The sequence below is a fragment of the Cydia pomonella genome, chromosome 19, assembly GCF_033807575.1.
Source record: "Cydia pomonella isolate Wapato2018A chromosome 19, ilCydPomo1, whole genome shotgun sequence".
In the NCBI taxonomy this organism is placed as follows: domain Eukaryota; kingdom Metazoa; phylum Arthropoda; class Insecta; order Lepidoptera; family Tortricidae; genus Cydia; species Cydia pomonella.
This window is the reverse complement of record NC_084721.1, coordinates 6,074,888-6,095,974: the sequence shown is the minus strand read 5'-3', so window position 1 is coordinate 6,095,974 and position 21,087 is coordinate 6,074,888. Positions and strand designations below refer to the sequence as shown.

The window sequence follows — 21,087 nt, the reverse complement described above, 5'->3', positions numbered from 1 at the left end:
CTCCACACTCGCACAACTTCACGGCGATTTCGCAGTTTGGTTCGCGGCAAGATGGCGCCGAAGCGTCAGCTGATCGGATTTAGTTTGCGGCAAGGCACTGATTCAAACTGGGAACTGTCAAATTGATTTTTGGTTGATCAAGTTCGCACCCAATATAACCAAGTAGCCGCCATAGAAGGTTATGACAGTTCACAGATTAACGGACTCGTGAGCGAATCGCGGCGCGAAGCGATTGCGAGTGTAGAGTCTTGCAAGTTCGCGCTTCGCGTCTCCTTTGACCCGGGCCAAATACCGACAAAAAACGGGGAATAAGGCGCGAAGGCGTGAACAATCTGCGAAATCGACGCGAGGGCCATCCACACTCGCGTTCGCGGCTTCGCGCCTCGATTCGCGCACGAGTGTGGAGGGCCCTTAATGAAAAAACTTTGGCTATAGTCTGTCAAATAACCTTGTCAGTAGAAAAAGGCGCGAAATTCAAATTTTCTGTAGGAACACAACCCTGCGCGCCTACATTTTTAAGGTTCCGTACTTCAAAAGGAAAAAATAGAGCCGTCCGTCTGTCTGTCAGTCCGTCCATCCGTCCGTCTGTATGTCTGCCAAGACCCTTTATCTCGGGAACGCGGGGAGATATCGAGTTGAAATTAAAACCATATGCGTATTGTCTATAGTCCTTTGAAGCTGTGAAAATCAAACTTCTAAGTTAACGGAAATAAGTTTTGGCAAAAATTTCATTTTTGGTACAAGCTTTTATCTCTGACTGTACTTTTCTTTCCACAAGTAACTAATACTCATCGAGACAATTCTAAAAACCCCAAACACAATTAGGTTACGTTGTTTTATCACAGAGTTCCAATGGCCACCTCCTGTCTCCATCATCAGATCATCTCGATGGTACCATAATATTGCATTGTCACCCGACTTACATATGTACCCAAATTTTCAGCTTCATCGGAAACCGGGAAGTAGGTCAAATTTAACTTGCAAGATTTGATTACAAACACAACGGTCAGGTGAAAGTAAATAAAAGCTTATAAAAAAAGATTCGGCCGATCTTGCCGCAAAAAACATATACATATTTCCACACCCTCAAGGGAATCAAAATGTATAGGGTACTCTCCGTTGACCTAGAACTATGAAATTTGGCAAGTAATATCGTGTTACATTACAAATTTTACAAATTACATATATACATATATTTATTTATTTATTTATATTTTATATGTTACATATATTTATTATTTTTTAATTTACAAATTTGACGACCGGTTTGGCCTAGTGGGTAGTGACCCTGCCTACGAAGCTGATGGTCCCGGGTTCAAATCCTGGTAAGGGCATTTATTCGTGTGATGAGCATGGATATTTGTTCCTGAGTCATGGGTGTTTTCTATGTATTTAAGTATTTATAAATATTTATATATTATATATATCGTTGTCTAAGTACCCTCAACACAAGCCTTATTGAGCTTACTGTGGGACTTAGTCAATTTGTGTAATAATGTCCTATAATATTTATTTATTATTATTTATTTATTTATTTATTTATTATTATTATTTAAATTCAGGGTAAAATCTGAAAACTAATAAATAAAAAATAAATACGTTTGTACAGGCGCGCCAATTGTTGAATCTGAATGGGGCTCTAGTCCTCGAAAGTGGTTTTGTTATCGATTAGGTACGTAGGTACAGTCAGTGTCAAATACTTTGTAGCAACCAAAGTAGCCAAATAGTTCGGTACACCATATATTTAGTATGGTGTACCAAACTATTTGGCCACTTTGACTGCTACAAAGAATTTGACGCTGACTGTACCTAATATAATATGTCTGCTTTAATCCTTGCAGGTATACCTCGCAGGTATGTATCCCTAGGTAGATAAGACGTTTCTGAGAATATAGATAGTATTATAATTAATGTTTGTTATATAGGGGACTTTCAGAAAATAAAATTAACCATGCTCACATTTTTTATAAGGTTGAAAAATGTTTGTATTTGCTTCGGAAAAAAGAGAAATATGACCCGTTTTTGTTGCCGAGTGTCTTGCCGTTAGTCAGTGTATGGGTAAGAACATACAAAATGTAATGTGTATGTATGTGTATACCTATGCATTATCCCCATAAAAAAACTTTATTAGGATTATTTCTTCTTAATTATAATGCACGTGATTCTGAGTAGAAATAACAAAAAAAGTAAATGCATTACTTCTTTTAACATGTCTGTAGATTAACGAAGCCATTGTGAATACTTCAATATTTTTTAAAGATATGTTTGTCAGCAGAGAAGACTCGAATTTCAAATTTTCTTTGCCGCTTTTTAGGGTTCCGTAGCCAAATGGCAAAAAACGGAACCCTTATAGATTCGTCATGTCTGTCTGTCTGTCCGGTTATGTCACAGCCACTTTTTTCCGAAACTATAAGAGCTATACTGTTCAAACTTGGTAAATAGATTTATTCTATGAACCGCATTAAGATTTTTACACAAAAATAGAAAAAAAAAACAATAAATTTTGGGGGTTCCACATACTTAGAACTGAAACTCAAAAAATCTTTTTTCATCAAACCCATACGTGTGGGGTATCTATGGATAGGTCTTCAAAAATGATATTTAGGTTCCTAATATCATTTTTTTCTAAACTGAATAGTTTGCGCGAGAGACACTTCCACAGTGAAAAAATGTGTCCCCCCCCCCCCCTGTAACTTCTAAAATAACAGAATGAAAAATCTAAACAAAATATATGATATACATTACCATGCAAACTTCCACCAAAAATTGGTTTGAACGAGATCTAGTAAGTAGTTTTTTTTAATACGACATAAATGGTACGGAACCCTTCATGGGCGAGTCCGACTCGCACTTGGCCGCTTTTTCTACTGACGGAAATGGCTGACAGACTACATGATTTATTTATTTATTTATTTACAATAGGTGGATGTCTAATAGATTAAATATAAAAGCTTAGCTTTGGTAATTACAATACCGTAGGTATAAAATATAATCTATAGTTTTTTGAAAAAAAAAAAATTTAATGTATTTTTGTATGCGTGTAGATTAAAAAAAAAATATTTCAGAACCACCAGAATTCCATACAACATTGTTAGTACCATCGTTATAGCTAGGAATCGTTATATTTAAGAAACACTTCTATCAAACAACTTTGTGGTAGAAGAAAAAAGGCGAAATTCAAAAGTTTATATGGAACGATAACCCTTCGCGCCTACATTTTTTAAACTTGCTGCTTTTTTCTTCTTACGGAAGTGGCTTGACAGACTATAAATACCCAGTTAACCTTTGGGTCGTATGACTCGTAACTAACAAAAAAAAACCCGACGACTAATTCTTATTATTACACCATTTGTAGATATTAATTTGTTTGTCATCCCTATGCAAATTTTAAGCGACTGACCTAATTATAAATAGTACATACATATATACTTAAAAAAAGTATCTATTAAAAACTGAAACTAATTGAAATTTACTCACAGAAATACAACTGTTTATCTCGTAATAATATGGAGTACAACGAACCGCAACAATCACCCGGTCTGGCCTCCGACTCCGATTGACTAATGTCAAAATAAATAAACTTTGACCAAAGAGCATAATATATAATCACTACGTTTTAACTTTGACGGTGAGGAATCGTTCGTTCAGAAATCACTCTGCGTTAAGGTTTGACTAAAACTGGTAACGATCTAAAATCGACTATTTTACTGCTTGCAACCCTGCGATAAACTTGAATGAATAATCAAACTTTGGGTAAATTACGTAAAATAACAAACTGATGAATAGGGTTGTTTCCAATTTTTATAACGCTTGTATTACGTTCTATATTACCTAAAAGTTGCTCTAAAATTCAACTTTTATACTAAAAACGGCTTTAAATATGTAAAATTAACAAAATAGATTTTGACAGATGCTTTCGCGCCCAAAACGCTCTTTGAAAATTGTGTGACGTCACAGTTCACGGTTTGACACATAACTACATACACACGTAGAAGATACGAACTGTCAACTGACATTTGTCATTTGTTGTTTATCGCCTAACTGTCAACAATGTCAATCCGAGAGTTGTGACGTCATCAGAATCTTCAATAACGTTTCGAGTTTGGTCACGTGACGTGTGCCAAAAGATATTTTAAATTCAATATTTACAAAAATATGGTCAATACAGGTCCCCTAAAAGTAGTTTAACATGTTCTTATAATCCAAAAGAATTTATTGGGATACAATTCTGTCCTAAGATTTGTATATGGAAACAACCCTATTAGAAGCCAGTCAACTAAGGTATATAGTCTGTCAATTTGCCAGTAGAAAACTGCGCGAAATTCACATTTTCTATAGGACGATAGGGCTTAGTACTTACTTTTTTTTTATTAGCCGCATTATTCTACTGACGGAAATGGCTTGACACACTATAGGTGAACATAACGGTCGCGAAAAGTTTATCGATGAAACTTTCGAAGCTCATTTCGACTTGGTTCAGTACCATCTTGTGACATCCACAATTCCACAATTGTGACCACTTCTATGTACGTATTATCGCGGTGCCCTGCTGTAGTTTCCTTGTCTTTATTTAGCTAAATTATTACATATGGAGCACGTAATTTTTTTTTTTTGTACCTACACAGTACAACAATATACTTCTGATTCTTTTTACATACGTAAGTTAGGTGACAATGCAATATTATGGTACCATAGAGCTGATATGATGATGGACACGCGAGGTGGCCATATGAACTCTGTGATATAACAATACAACCTAATTAATTGTGTTTAGGTTTGTTAGAATTGTCTCGATGAGCATTTGAAAGAAAAGTACAGTCAGCGACAACAGATTATTTATATATATATTTTTAAATTAAGAATTATTTACATAATAAAGATTATTTTAATGTCTTCTTCGAGTTTATATAACGGTGTTATTCGATGTGGTAGATTCGTCCTCCGGACGTCGCGTGAACGTTTCATTGTCAAGCACAGTGTACACGTAATTTCTGTATGTGTACAAGTTTTGTAGTTTGGCCTTAACGTCCTCGTCACGGATCTTGACAAGGACTGGTGGTACTCGGGCGATACCGGATTCTTTTGTCAGCTCTTCGTAGTAGGCGTCCTGAATAAATGAAAGTAATTAAAAATAAGAAAGAAAATGAAAGATGAATAATAGACGCTAAGAAAGAGTTTGAAAGTGACGTTTATGTGTAACTTCAATACGGGGCTTAAAAAGGACTTGTCTGAAATTGGCGAAATGAAAATACAGCGCCATCTAGTGAGGTCTATGGGAGAAGTTAAAATAAGGTGCAGGAGTTCTACATGACATTAAAGCTCTCCAAGGGGCCTCTACGTGTTGGATCTATATCAAGCCTATCAAAAGACCGGGATTTATAGACCCGTGAAATCCAACGAGATACAAATAATTATAATAATTCAGCCTATATACGTCAATAATAAAGTGAATTTTAATTTCATGTTGCTTAACTGAATACCTCTTTATCTGCTAGCAGATGTATGTCTTTCAGCGGACGACCCTTGGCGAGAAGTGCATCTGCACGTGTTTGCCATTCCGCCATCATCGCTTCCTTGGACGGCAGAGTGAAGTTTCCCTTTATTAGCGCTGTGGCGTATCGTGCCTGTAAACGAAAATTACACTACAAATATGCATATGTCAGAGAACAACTGAATCGTGCCATCTATCGCCTTTAAGAGGAGTTTCATTACCCCCTATTTGTCAAATAGAGCAAGCTAGGGTGTTACGTTACACCTGAGTGGCGTTAGACTAAGTTCCGCTAAGGCGTCATGGAGTGCGCTGTCAATCATTCTTCTGACGAGAACGGGAGAAGGTGACGTCGGTGGCGGTTCCTGGGTCACACTCACTGGCTTGCTTATGATAAGAAATGTAACGTGTTCTATGATTTGTAATCGGTCTTGTCAGGTAAAGACCGTGAGTTGAACATCGTATTTCATTGAAAGCCCTTGTCATCCACTATTGCAGGTTCTGATGACAGTGCTGTCGCCACGCTCACGATTCCCGACATATAATTAGGTACTTACATAAAACGGGTAACATTGCGTGGAGATGTTTTACGATCGTCTTTAGGTCCTTACTGATCTATTTTATTCAAGAAACGGAACCTAGTGGGTCCTCTTGAGAGGGGGCTAACGTAAAATCTTCGTTCTTTATATTGAATTGTTACCTACATGTCATTATTATTATTTTATTATTTATTTGTTGTAAAGTCATGTACATAATAAATCAGGATGTTATACCATAAAATACAAGTCAGACCATGAAGGAACACACCGACAACACACGGAAACTAAATTATATTTGCATCCCATATTTGGTCACGTAGTAAACGTTGCTCAGCCATCTATAAATCAATATTATTAACTTCTGATCACCGATTAAAGTTCAACGTGTAATTTCAGAGTTGTTGAGGATAAATATTTTCGCCGCAAATTTCTCACGGTGCCATATCTTTTGTTCCCTTTTAATTTCCTGGCTTTAGGTAAGCCTTAATGCAAATAAAAAATCAACACAACACGGGCAGTTACACTTACTTGAGCGTCAATAGCAATGACCACACACGCGCGGACCACTAGCCCCATGAACACCATTGAGGGCTCATGTATATTGACCATGTACTTGTAGAGAGGGACCACGCGAGTCGGCGAGAACGTCAGGCCGCTACTGCTGTCCAGGAAGGGGTAGTCGTATTCATAACCTGGAAAAAATGAGGCGAGATTTTAAGTTGATTTTTTAAATATTACAATTGTAGAAAATATATGTTAGTACTAATTACTAGTAATCGTAACAAAGCCCGACATTTTACATTTACAGGAATATTGCAGGCTTAAAACATCTGGAGCCCTTACTCATCAAACTCATCATAGGAGCAAAATTATACATACTGAGGAAGTAGGTACGTGAAATAAATTAATGAATCTGGCTAAGCTCTTTTAATGTGTAGTTTTTTTAATAGTATGCTCGAGAATTTACTACCAGACTTGATAGCATTTTTACACTTATTTAGCTAGCTTGATTTGTATATGATATAGATATGTTTAAAGTACATCTTGGAAGTAACTTAAATTTAACCACTTCCCGGGGTCTGATTGAGCTGAAATTTGGCATACCTCCGTATATCCAATGACAAAGCAATAATATACTAACATGGAGCCGATGATGAGCTAGCCAAAGAAACTCCCTGATGGAAAAACAATACATTGAGTTTAGGCTCATTAGATCTAGAGAAGTACTTTCGGCAATAAAATTGTGAACTTATTGTAATGTTCTGTATTTACCACACTAAATATTAGGCTCGACTACACAAACATCATGTGACACGACAGCTCTGCTCTGTCAGTGACGCCACTACTACGTAAGCGTCGAAAAATATTTTTGACGGTAACTTGTTAGAGATTACTTGTGTAGCATTTCCTATTATATTATTAACATCTTAGGACATACTACCCCGAACTCCCAACTGGAGATCGAGCCCCTTCAACAATACGCAAGCAAGTCTTCTATTTCTACACATGTCAGTGGTTCATATTATATTACCTGTGCACAAAATGACATCATCTACTTCTTCAAAACTGCCATCAACAAATATCACTCCTGTCTCATTCAATTCCTTCACATCAGGTTTCTTCACATAATGGCTCGGGAAGTGGGTGGTATCAAATTTGGCAGGCGAGTGGTGGCTGTGAACCAGTCGGCTGGTGACTTCAGCCACGATTAAGCTGATCTCCATTCCTGAGGGCCCGGCGCCGATGATGAGGACTCGGCGATGAGCGTAAGGTTCCGTTGTTCTGTAGTCGTGACTGTGAATTATGGTTCCTGAAAATAGCGAAAAATTGAGCAAAGTTAGGGTGTTTTTTAACCGACTTCAATTTCATAGGAGCAGGAGGTTAATTTTAATTTTGTTATAGTTTTTTTTTCGTTTCTTTTGGATAAAATATGGCTGGTTTGGAGAACTTATAATTCTGGGCGGAATTCATATGAAATCAAAATTTGTACCGATTTTTTTTTTATAATTTTCCGTTGAGTTACTAAAGTACTTAAAGAGTTACCAAAACGAAACTCAGAAGAAGATTTTTAAGATATATCCACCAAATTTCATAACTTTAAAAAGCGGCCAAGTGCGAGTCGGACTCGCGCATGAAGGGATCCGTACAATTTAAGACGTATTAAAAAAAAATCTTCTTATTAGATCTTGTTCAACATTTTACCACTTTGGACACACATTTTACCACTTTGTCTCTCGCGCAAACTATTCAGTTTAGAAAAAAATGATATTAGGAACCTAAATATCATTTTTGAAAATCTATCACATGTGTGATGAAAATTTTTTTTTAAAATTTTATGACGTATTAAAAAAAAAACTACTCACTAGATCTCGTTCAAATCAATTTTCGGTGGAAGTTTGCATAGTAATGTATATCATATATTTTTTTTAGATTTTTCATTCTGTTATGTTAGAAGTTACAGGGAGGACACACTTTTTTTCACTTTGGAAGGTTCTCTCGCGCAAACTATTCAGTTTAGAAAAAAATGATATTAAAAACCTTAATATCATTTTTGAAGACCTATCCATAGATACCCCACACGTATGGATATGATGAAAAAAAATTTTTATTTTATTTTCAAGACGTATTAAAAAAAAACTACTTACTAGATCTCGTTCAAACTAATTTTCGGTGGAAGTTTACATGGCAATGTATATCATATATTTTTTTTAGATTTTTCATTCTGTTATTTTAGAAGTTACGGGGGGGGGGGGGGGGACACACATTTTACCACTTTGGAAGTGTCTCTCGCGCAAACTATTCATTTTAGAAAAAAATGATATTAGAAACCTCAATATCATTTTTGAAGACCTATCCATAGATACCCCACACGTATGGGTTTGTTGAAAAAAGATTTTTTGAGTTTCAGTTCTAAGTATGGGGAACCCCCAAAATTTATTGTTTTTTTTTCTATTTTTGTGTGAAAATCTTAATGCGGTTCATAGAATACATCCACTTACTAAGTTTGAACAGTACAGCTCTTATAGTTTCGGAAAAAAGTGGCTGTGACAGAATCGGACAGACAGACGGACATGACGAATCTATAAGGGTTCCGTTTTTTGCCATTTGGCTACGGAACCCTAATAAAAATGGCCCAGTTGAGTTCTGCCTATGGTAAGCGACTCCTTGGGTACGGTAAACGACACTTTGGGTACGGTAAACGACACTTAGATTACGTTAAACGACAATTTGGGTAAGGTAAATGACACTTTGGGTATGGTAAACGACATTTTGGGTACGGCAAATGACACTTTAGATACGTTAAACGACACTTTGGGTATGGTAAATGACACTTTGGGTACGGTAAAATGCCTTTCAGTGGAAGTTATAAAGGTAAATGAGGATAAGATTCAACGATCATTGAATCATAATACATTTTCTAAATCTAAAGAAAGAAAAAAAGGAGAAGGAGAAGTAGAAGAGGGAGCTGGAAGAGGCAGAGCTCGGCGGACTTTCTCTGATTAAATCAGGGAAATCCTGAAGAAAGGCCAGGTCAAGAGGACCCTAAACCGGCGAGCGTGTATGAGGAATGTTATGAAAGTGAAGAAAGCAAAAGAGGTATACTCGTATGTCAGGATCGTAGCAAGTGGAAATCCGTGGTCTCTGCCTATTCCTCCGGGAAATAGGAGTGATTATATGTATGTATTTTCTAAAACTACCTTTGAATTTCTCTTCTCCTGTTATAACAGGTCTGTTGGGTTTACTGTGATGTCCTGTTCCTATTATCACGTAATCGTAATCTTCTACAAACTCTTCTCCAGTGATAACATGTTTATGTTTTACTTTCCATACATTATCTGTCCTATTTACTGATACAACTAGACGTAGGAACTGGAATCAGAAGAACTTATATCATTTATCAAAGTACCTGTGTCGTATTTGCTGTCATATAAATCAAAATGTGCATTGAATTACGTATAATATTATAATTGACATGTACACGTTCGTGTCTAAGTCGGCGGCTGATCGTATGATCAGGCAGATCGTAATGTTCCTGTGTAATGTTTTGACGGTTATCACATTAAACCAATAGATAGGTAAATAGGATAGGTTTTTTGGGTTACTTCAGATGCTCGAAGGGCAAACTGTCCAGAAAAACTCGACTCAGGGAACGAGACAAAGATTTTTACGTTTCACGATATGCCTAGGAATTTCACGATCTGCCTGATCTTACGATCAGCCGCCGACAAATGCGAGAAGGAGCCGTGTATCATGACAGCATGATACACGGCTCCTGCGTGTTTCGCCATTGAACGTGACATTGGTTCTTACTTGTATATGCTTCTCTATATCAAAATGTTTGGCAATGTGTTTCAGGTACTTATAGTAGCGCTCCCAACTGGGATAGGAAGGCGTGTCATCAGGTAACCGGTACCCGTTTAGTTCCATCGCGGGCTTTGGCAGATTTGTCCTGGAACGTGAAATCATTTACGTATGCTATTTTGTCATTTATTGTGTGTACTTCGTACACAGCACTATGATATATTTTCCTCATTGTAATGTCCCATTGTTCCTAATATACCTACTTAGATTTATCTCGTCGACATGCAGCGTTGACAATGGTTAGACGGAACACCAAATTGTTTGTATATATTTATTCGTTCATTAAAAAAATATTTATTTAGATAAAATATGGAGGTGATAAGTTTGCCTGTCTCGTATTTCAATTAAAGATCTAGAAATCGCAGTGCTGAAAGCAAAATTTTTATAAAAAGAAGTAATGCTTTTTGTCAATTTTTCTCCTACAGGACAGTTCTTTGTTATTTTTTTGTAGAAAAAATGAAAGCAGCTACGAATATTGCAGAAATGTATAAAACTAAAACACTGCACTACAATGAAACGTATACCGTATTACAACATGTTATTTGAGATCTAGACGACTATCTATGCCTAATGAATCCAAGATGATAAGATAAATAGCCTGAAAGAATAAGCACTAAAGGCAAATTATTCCTTCTATTTACCTTAAATGCTTATACATGCTCGTATGCAGAGGTAGTCCGTTCTCGTCTGTCCCCACTCTGGGGTCGTATCGCCAGGTACCACCGATGTATCTCGTACATTCTAGGACGGTGAAATTAATGCCTTCCTCCTTTAAATATCTGGCTGAAGATAACCCGGCGACACCTGCTCCGATTACACAGACTCGTGGATTACTTATTTTCCCCTGAAAAAAAGACAAAATGCAAGTTTAAATGCGGGAGATTGGTAGACGCCTCCATTTTTCATGGAGAAGGAAAGTTTATTTTTAGGGTTCCGTAGCCAAATGGTAAAAAACGGAACCCTTATAGATTCGTCATGTCCGTCTGTCTGTCCGGTTATGTCACAGCCACTTTTTTCCGAAACTATAAGAGCTATACTATTTAAACTTGGTACGAGTAAGTAGATGTATTAAATATATAAACCGCATTAAGATTATCACACAAAAAAAATACAATAAATTTTGGGGGTTCCCCATACTTAGAACTGAAACTCCATATAGGTACTATACTGCTCCATATACTGGATAGGTCCATAGATACCCCACACGTATGGGTTTGATGAAAAAATATTTTTTGAGTTCCAGTTTCAGTAGTTTTTTTTAATACGTCATAAAATTAAAAAAAGAAAATTTTTTTTCATCATACCCATACGTGTGGAGTATCTATGGATAGGTCTTAAAAAATGATATTGAGGTTTCACACTTCCAAATTGATAAAATGTGTGTCCCCCCCCCCCTGTAACTTTTAAAATAAGAGAATGATAAACCTAAAAAAATTCGTCATAAATAGTACGGAACCCTTCATGGGCGAGTCCGACTCGCACTTGGCCGTTTTTTTTATTTAATGTAAATTTCCTGTTTAGTTGCATGACATGACAAATACAAACGATTCCGAGAAAATACGATGAGAAAGAATTATTCACTACATCTGTAACGGGTTCGTATTTATTTTTCCTTGATTAATAAATAGTTCATTTCGATGCTAGTGCGGAAAGTTCCAACGACGTTTTATAATACAGTTGCGAAAAAATAAGAAAAACAACAAGTACCTTTTTAAGAATGTTCTGACAGAAACAATTGTAAATATAAAATATTATACTATTATTGCCTAAGTATCGTTATTTACAATTATTTGTGTATCGTATAGTGATTAGATGCTCTTTGTATCGTATATTTAAATTGTATGAAAACAATATCGAATGTGGCCTTTGAAAACTTAAAACATTCTTGCAGTAAGAAATAATCGGACAGACAGACGGACATGACGAATCTATAAGGGTTCCGTTTTTTGCCATTTGGCTACGGAACCCTAAAAACGCCTCTGCTTTGACAGGTGTTTCGGCAGCTATTCCGTTCCATTCAGACAACTTATTAAGAACGGTTTTTCAATATTCAATATTAAAAATTTTTTAGAGCTCCGTACAAAACTTTGTTGAACGAGCTCTTATGGAATCACTTTGGTCTTACAAATCGGTTAAATGCGTTTTTTTAACTATGAATGTTATTCCATGCAACTTTTCACAATTTTTTATATATACAGGTTGATATTTTAACCACCTTCCATTATTTTCGCGATATCGGCGTTGGCCCCATAATAAAAGTTGTTCAGTATGAACCATAAAGTCACTATGCAGAGTATGAACAGTGGAGTATTCGATTGTATCCGAAGCCGCCTTCGTAAATGTGGTGACAAAGGCGTTTCTCATTTTTATAACACAAACACGCTTGAGATTTTTTTTTACTAAAATAATGATATATTTTATATTTAGTTTAGTTAATTTAACATATTAATAGTCAAAGATATTCTTTAAAAAAATTCTTGCTTAATATATGTAGCTAAAAATATCCACCTATCAATAAACAACCTAGTCACAATTTCCCTCAAAAGTAGTTAAAACGTCTTAACGAAATGAACACAAAAACAATGGAGTTACTTTGTTATCTTACAATTATTGTACATATCTAGTACCTTTTCTTCTTAGACTTATATTTATTAATTCCCAACAAAACCATAGTCATAACTTTGCCTTAGTATTAATAATAATAAAAGATTATTATTTATTGCAAAATTAATTGTTTCCATGTATTTGTTTTCTGCTACTAGGTAACTCACCATGACTTCGTGACGTAATGCAATATGTCGACTGTAGGTAAATGTCAAACTGTAGGTAAACTTTATCAATTTGTTATCATGTTATCACCACACAATGCGTTTGCTGACAGCGGTACACGTCCGCTGAGAGTCAGTAACTAAATGTTTTGAAGTAGTCATGGCACGAAGCAGGGACGAGATATGTCAAAAAATAAATAGTGTTGTACCAAACACGAGATACGTTTAAGATATTGGAAAGATCTTTAAAAGATCGATAACTAAACGACATGTCAAAATTGACGTTTATTTCGATTCCGTGATCCCAATAAGATCTATTTACGATATTTCTAACGTCAAAGTGACATTGGTTGCCCAAATCGAGCTGCTTCTGTCAATTATACGACGTACAAACGATATCTAAATGAGAACTTATCTAAACTATCGTTATCGTATCTCATTCTTTGAATCAGGCCAATAGGCTCCGTAATTTTAGTCGCGGGCTCGAAAACTGCTAATAATTTTGATTATTGTTATGATAAACAGGTATTTTCAAAGTGGGAAACGGGACATTTAGTAGGTAATCAAGATTCTGGAAAAAACCGGTCAAGTGCGAGTTAGTTTTACTCATGCACCGAGGGTTCCGTACAAACTTTGAATTATCTAATTATTATTCATAATAATCGGAATTATTATTCATTCAGCGCATGTTTTTCATCAATTATACAAGATAGGTACTTTAGTTAAGAGGATACCCCAAAAATGTTACTACATACATTTTTGTTTGTAGAGCTGTCACCACGATACAGGCCTAGCCTAATAGTGTGGTACCACTGAGCCAGTTATATAATTTTATCTTAGTTCTTTTATTAACGATTATTTTATTAATTTTTTTATTCATCTCGTAATAAAGGCGAAAGACTTTTGATCAGAAGTACCTATACTAAGCATAATTGTGTACAGCGCCATCTATCGGCAAATGGTCTAACTAATTTGCGCGATTTCTTGGTTTTCGAGGATAATTCTCTATCATGTGAACCGATTTCAAAAATTGTTCTTTTATTTGAAAAAATCATAGATATTTCAAGTGTAATAAATATACGTAAAGTTGGTTAAATTGCAAACATAATTCAGAAATGTTTTTTGTTCATAAAAAAAAGATACCTAAGGTCTAATTATATTTTTCTTGTAAAATTTATTATAGTAATATTAATAACTACCGACTAATTTTGTTTTTAATTTAGTATCAAAATGTATAACTTAAAACTTATTGTAATTCTATATATTATTTATTTTATAAATATTGTCATACATTCTTATAATATTCATTAACCAACCATGAAAAGCTAAGTACATATTTACTATTTATTTTTGTACATTTTAGTTTATCTACCTAGGTAAGTTAGTGTTTATTGTTCAAAGAGTCACCTTCATATTAAGGTTGAACAAACGAACTCATTTAAACGAACTCAGATTGAATTAATTAAATTCATATTAAAATACAATTGAACCAATTGTCACTCAATAGAGGCTTGGAAGTATTTCGTATTCAAAATGAATTGATTTTCACTGATTAGAATAAGGACACTTTGAAATATACTTTTTAAACGTTCAATCTCGATTTGGGTAATTTTTAGGGTTTCGTAGTCACCTAGAAATCCTTTCTTTTCGTGGTTTAGGTGGAGGTAATCCTCATTGGATACAGCCGGCCTGGGCTATTACCGCGAAAATTGAAGTTCGTCAATTGCGAGCATTTTTCTCTTTCATTTTAATTGCGTCTTAGTGAGAGTAAAAGAGAAAGATCCCCGCAATTTGCAAATTTCGGCTTTCGCGGTAGGCCACCCCTGGCATCCGGCAGCATGCCCGACTCGGCTGCACTAAAGAATTTTCATCTAGCCGCCAACGGACTAAACCCCTCCACCCTTAAGGTCTTTTGTTGCCAGAAATAGGGAATATTACGCGAAACTCTGCGCATGGGGCGCCACTACCCCAATCCATCACAATTTGAAGGTCTACCGCGATACAAGAAAATCAAAATTTCGTTATCTAACCTCTTTATCACTCTTGCTTATTCGAGCGATGAAGACTATATTTCGATTTTCGCGTTTTCCGATAGGCCCTTTGTAACCTTTCTTTAGAATATAAAAAATATTTTAGTACGAAAGGATCAAATATTTAAAATAATTTTATAAAAAAAGAATTTTATTAAATTTATTTATAGAGCTATTGCCTTGATGCATTAATGTGATATTTTATGATCTATGAAAACTTGTCAAAAATCAGTTTAAGGCGCAGTATATTTAATAATCAAACGAACTTACCTGTGAAGTTTGATTACAATTATACGAGTATCCAAATCCAAGACAACAAATATAATTTGACTTGGACGGCACGATAACGTGTACTGCTGCTAGTAAATTATATTTGTTGTCTTGGGTTTGGATAGGAAGTATATACCTATAAGTTACTCTATGATTTACGAAAGGTGCTAGTGCTGCACTCCGGCGGTAGAACATTCTGCGCCTGCGGCAGAGCAGTAATACTCCTTATTCGGCGCTATCGGTATTACGGCGGAAAGTGTTTTTTTCCGTTCACTGGTTACGCGTTGTTTCTGGCGGTAGGGCTGCCATCCGTCCGGGTTTCTCCGGTTTTGTCCTAGTTTAGAGGTGTCCGAGGAGCGTGCGGGCGAGGTATCCATTGTAGTCCGGGATTGAAATGTCTAAGTTATGGGTGTATGGATTTTTACAAGGAAATAAAAACGTACATTAAAAAAAATTATAAGACAGTTAAAACTCTTAGAGAAATGTAATTGAAAGTTTTTGGTGAATAACACTTGATATATATTTATTTTTAGTGTTCCGTACCTCAAAAGGAACAAAAACGGAACCTTTATAGGATCATTCGTGCGTCTGTCTGTCCGTCCGTCTGTCACAGCTTAGGGGAGAGTCGGCTATATCGTACCGCCGGTTAAATCAATCAGTCAAACTCGCGTAATATATTAAATGAAATATATATATCCCTGGTCCAATCTGTCCTAGTATACTGTATCGGATCGGCAAAGAGTCGTTTTATTGACCTTGAACGTGCTCAACGTGCATTAAGATTGTGTATTTAAAAAAAAAATAGATTCCCTACTGACCAACTCTATTTAATCAGTGATTTGCTATCAGTCAGAAAATTATATATTCTGCATATTACATTAAAAAAAACATAAAATATTACCCTACAATACAAATCACAAAAAGAAAAGAAAAAAAACTGTCGTGAACTCGTAAAAACTAGGACCTCATTTGCTCGCAGACAGTTCTGCTTGAAATCTTCACATATTTACAATAAATTGAACAAACAACTTGACATTTACTCGAAACATTATTTTGACTGCAAGAGAGAAGTTACAAATTGGCTGAAGACCATAACCTATGATGAGACAGAATTACATTGATCATGATTGAAAAAATAAATAAGACACACACACACACACTCACACACACGCACGCACGCACGCACGCACGCACGCACGCACGCACGCACGCACACACACATACACACATACAGAGAGAGAGAGAGAGAGAGAGAGAGAGAAATACATATATATACATTTCTTTTTGGATTCATGTATTTTTAAGTATTCCTGTAAGATTTTTTCATTCATTTAAATACCTTAATTCTAAAGTAAATGTAAATAGTATACTTAAACTAGAATTTTAGCCAGTAAATTAAAATTAATTAGATTTAGCTTTGATTAGCTTAGCATGTGTAAAATATATAAATAGTTATGTAACGTAAAGGAAGAGCGGCGCTTGTGTCTTACTCTTACGCAATAAAGATTTTTTGAATTTTCTTTTTTTTTGAATTTTTTTGAAACAACTTATGTTCGTCATAGGATGAACGACATGGACCGGGCTCATATATACTATGTATTATACAGGGTGTTTATTTAGACACCTGAAATAATTTACGGGCTGAATATATCGGCCAAACTGAGCCACTTTTACTATGGGACCAGTCCGAAATTGCAAAAAAAAAAAGTGAGTCTCCCGTAGAAAATGTCAAGGTCAGGCAGCCAAAATGTATGAAACAGACAATTTTTTTTTACAACGCCATTCTTACGCATTGTGATTTAAAAGGCAACTCTGTAAATGAGGCTAAAAATAGTAAAAATACTACTTTTAAATGACTTCAATCGGTTAATTAAACAGAGACAGAAGCTATTTTACAAAGTGTCACTTAACTGTAATTTTACCTAGTTTATCTTAATTTTAGTTCTAAGTATTTAATACTTAAGAAACCTGTTAAGTTTTAATTTTATTATCTGAGTACTTAACGTAATTCTGTTTTACAAGCTTAACTGGTTCCCCGCGATACAGGTGTAACCTAGTGCGGGGGTCCCTGGTTAACTATGTCTGGAACATTTATTAGAAAATAAACTGTCCTTATTCTTATTTTTATAGTTTTTAAAATACTAAATGTGTGTTTGCACCTAGCATGCGTAAAAAAAAAAAAACAATGGTTATTATTGAAAATTGCTAATATTGTTTTGCATTCTGGCTCATAAAATGCTAACGTAAAGTCACATTAATTACACGAATATAGAGTATGGTCAGAATTCCGTTGATTAATATATGGTTTTCAAAGCAAACCCACCCCGTCAAATGGTGCTCCGAAGAGCAAATCACTATAAAAATACTATTTAAAATAAGAAAGTGTCTTGCAAATCAATTCTGGGAACATGGATAATCCAGTATTCCAGGATTCCGTAACAACGTGATTTTGGGACCCCAGGACTCCGGAATTCCGGGATATTGGAAGTCAAGATTCTCGCACTCCCGGGAAAATACAGGATTCGGACGAATTGAGAAATCCTACTTTTCGGAGAGTGTTCAAATTATTTTGGGTTTTTTTTAATTATTATGTTAATATGTCCGGGTATTGAGAATGAGCCCCACATTCCGGAGTTTTTACACTTCTTGACCTGGCTGCCGGATTTAAAAGATGGTAGCCCTTTCTGAGTGTGCAGTTGTGTGATCCGGGAGAGAATTACTAAGCTGTAGTGTATGTGATGATTTGTGAAGTGTTATGATGTGTGTGTTGAGTGTTACCTACGTGTTCACAGTGCAAGAAGCGGTTGTGTGACCAACTCTATGCAACTACGAAAAAGAATTTAGAAAAGTAAGGAAAAATAAAGGAGAGAGCAAAGGTAAGGTATATCAAGGTTAGCAGTATTATCTACTTGGTGATTATGTACCGTTTCTCGTTATCTGGGGAGTACTATATATACATCGAAGTGTGACCTTGACGCTGAGATCAGCAGCAGGATCGGTGTTGCAGCGGCAGCATTTGGGAAACTGGTTTCCAATGTCTTCTGCTCGCACGATCTAAAACTGGCCACCAAAATTTCTGCATACAGGGCGATCGTGCTGCCAAACATTTTACACTCTTCCGAGACGTGGTGCGTGTACCGTCATCACATTCGTACCTTACACCTGTTCCACCTCAAATCCTTGCGTAAGATCATGAACATCAGATGGTCCGATCGAGTACGAAATACCGAAGTTCTGCGACGAGCCAAGGTCGGTGCAATAGAGGCTTACCTAATGCGTCGACAGCTTCGGTGGTGCGGTCACGTATCGCGTATGGCGGAGGAGAGAGTGGCGAAGCGCATCTTTTATTCTGAACTAGAGGAGAGTAAGCGAAAATTTGGCGGACAACTCCTCATGATACATGAAAACATGGAACATCGAGTCCTCTCAGTGGGAAGGTTTGACAGTACATCGTCTTATTTATTTATTTATTATATTTTAGAAATTTTACTAGGGTTGCGTGGACAGTGGTCGTCATTTACAATTATAAATCTTAAGAGGTAAGCCTTGTGAAACCCGTGGTTGCTGAGGTATTGCGTTGTTGCAGAGGTAGGTGGATTTTTGTTGACATAGTCTTTTAGCTGTTTGTGAGTGGGAGGTAATGATTTTGTGTGTTTACAGTGGTTTGGATTATTGTACGAGTACAACAGTACCTTCTCTTCCGCGAGTTTAGTTTTAAGTTTCTGCTATGGGGTAAACGGGTGTACGGTGTAATTCGGTTGCGGACTTGACTGCGTCATCAGCTAGCTCATTGCTCAGGATAACCAGATAAATTGTACTGATGTGTGTTCTTTGTGTCTATGGATCAGTTCTTGGGTGTGGTTTACAATGTTATTGTAGCTGTTGGGATTTGCTAGTTCGATTAGACCTGATCTGCTATCACTAAACAGAATACGAATTTTGTGGAGGTGTGCCGGTCCCTCGAGTGCAAATCGGAGGCTTTCCCTTATGGCCAGCAGTTCTGCCTGAAATACAGCGCAGCGGCTATGAAGTTTCAGCTTTTTGACAATCCGACATGACAGCCAAAATGGGGTGTACCGGTCCCTCGAGTGCAAATCGGAGGCCTTCCTTGATGGCCAGGAGTTCTGCTTGAAATGCAGCTATGAAGTTTTAGCTTTTTGACAATCCGACATGCCAAAATGTATCAAACAGCCAATTTTTTTCGCTATTTCGGTATTAGACATATTCATGTCACAAAATATTGCTAGGGGTTTAAAAACAACATAATGTAAGCATTAAATATCTACAGGCTTTGATATCTGAAATTGTATTTTATAATTGTTGGTTATTTATACGTGCTGTATCTTGACATGTAAAAATGCCCTTGTGGCTTATTTGATAAATAAATGTTGGTTTGAGTTATTCTTGATGCAATCCATTACCTAATGGCGTAAACAGGCAAATCGCTTTGCCATAGTTTCGCTTATAATGGCTTTCCATCTCTTTCGTTTTACTATACTCGTACTAACGATAGAAATGCATCAAATATTTAGTACGAATTTACCAAAAAGTGATATATTATGTACAATTTTCAAGTCTCTTGCTTATTACATAATTTTGCTTAATCATTTTTGACTAAAACTACATGTGTGTATATATTGTCTGATAACCGCATTTTGTGTCACATTTAAGTACCTACATTTCAAGCGTATTGTTTGCAATTTCCATCTTACCTGAATGTTATGACACATAATATAGTTAACTACACACAATCCATAAAACACTAAATGTTTATACATCTTCACGCTACTCTTATTGAACTGCCGGAGGAATACTAAAGCTACGCTTGTTCTGTGCCATTTATGTATACGTAACTTTGACCTTTGCTGATAATGGTTTATCTAGTCATCAAACAAGTTAATCGAGTATTAAACGAGTATACGATTACCTTGCTTGCCGCTACTGTAATGCTGTAAAATGGGGCTAATTGAGAACCCCGGGGCTATTTGGAAAATAAGATTATAAGTTTTGAACCCATATATTTCCTATGATGAATGGCAATGGAACGTAGATTTGTGTCTGACAATAGTCAATCTAATGTAATATTGGTTAATGATCACAATGACGCCGAGGCTTTTTTAGGGTTCCGTAGCCAAATGGCAAAAAACGGAACCCTTATAGATTCGTCATGTCCGTCCGTCCGTTTATGTCACAGCCACTTTTTTCCGAAACTATAAGAACTATACTGTTCAAACATGGTAACTAGATGTATTATATGAACCGCATTAAGATTTTTACACAAAAATAGAAAAAAAAAACAGTAAATTTTGGGGGTTCCCCATACTTGAACTGAAACTCAAAAAAAATTTTTTTCATCACACCCATCCATGGATAGGTCTTCAAAAATGATATTGAGGTTTCTAATATCATTATTTTCTAAACTGATTAGTTTGCGCGAGAGACACTTTCAAAGTGGTAAAATGTGTCCCCCCCCTGTAACTTCTAAAATAACAGAATGATAAAACTAAAAAAAATATATGATATACATTACCATGCAAACATCCACCGAAAATTGGTTTGAACGAGATCTAGTAAGTAGTTTTTTTTAATACGTCATAAATGGTACGGAACCCTTCATGGGCGAGTCCGAC

The 21,087-nt window shown here is 36.0% G+C and overlaps 1 protein-coding gene across 4 annotated transcripts in view; it reads right to left on the bottom strand.

Moving 5' to 3' along the window:
* Positions 1 to 20,309, bottom strand: part of LOC133528547 (senecionine N-oxygenase-like) — a 28,584-nt gene extending 8,275 nt beyond the window's left edge. Inside the window, exons 1-8 of one of the 4 annotated variants that reach the window (XM_061865955.1) lie at positions 20,170 to 20,309; positions 11,031 to 11,233; positions 10,339 to 10,477; positions 9,726 to 9,897; positions 7,559 to 7,837; positions 6,556 to 6,719; positions 5,481 to 5,624; positions 4,871 to 5,107 (exon numbers count right to left, since the gene is read on the bottom strand). In XM_061865955.1, coding sequence (XP_061721939.1) covers positions 4,904 to 5,107; positions 5,481 to 5,624; positions 6,556 to 6,719; positions 7,559 to 7,837; positions 9,726 to 9,897; positions 10,339 to 10,477; positions 11,031 to 11,233; positions 20,170 to 20,235 — 1,371 coding nt within the window. In that variant the 5' untranslated portion in view covers positions 20,236 to 20,309 and the 3' untranslated portion in view covers positions 4,871 to 4,903. Of the gene's footprint in view, positions 1 to 3,477; positions 3,497 to 4,870; positions 5,108 to 5,480; positions 5,625 to 6,555; positions 6,720 to 7,558; positions 7,838 to 9,725; positions 9,898 to 10,338; positions 10,478 to 11,030; positions 11,234 to 13,160; positions 13,312 to 20,169 lie in introns of those variants that run through there. The other 3 variants (XM_061865956.1, XM_061865954.1, XM_061865953.1) reach the window with 3 other exon arrangements.
* Positions 20,310 to 21,087: the final 778 nt, after the last annotated feature.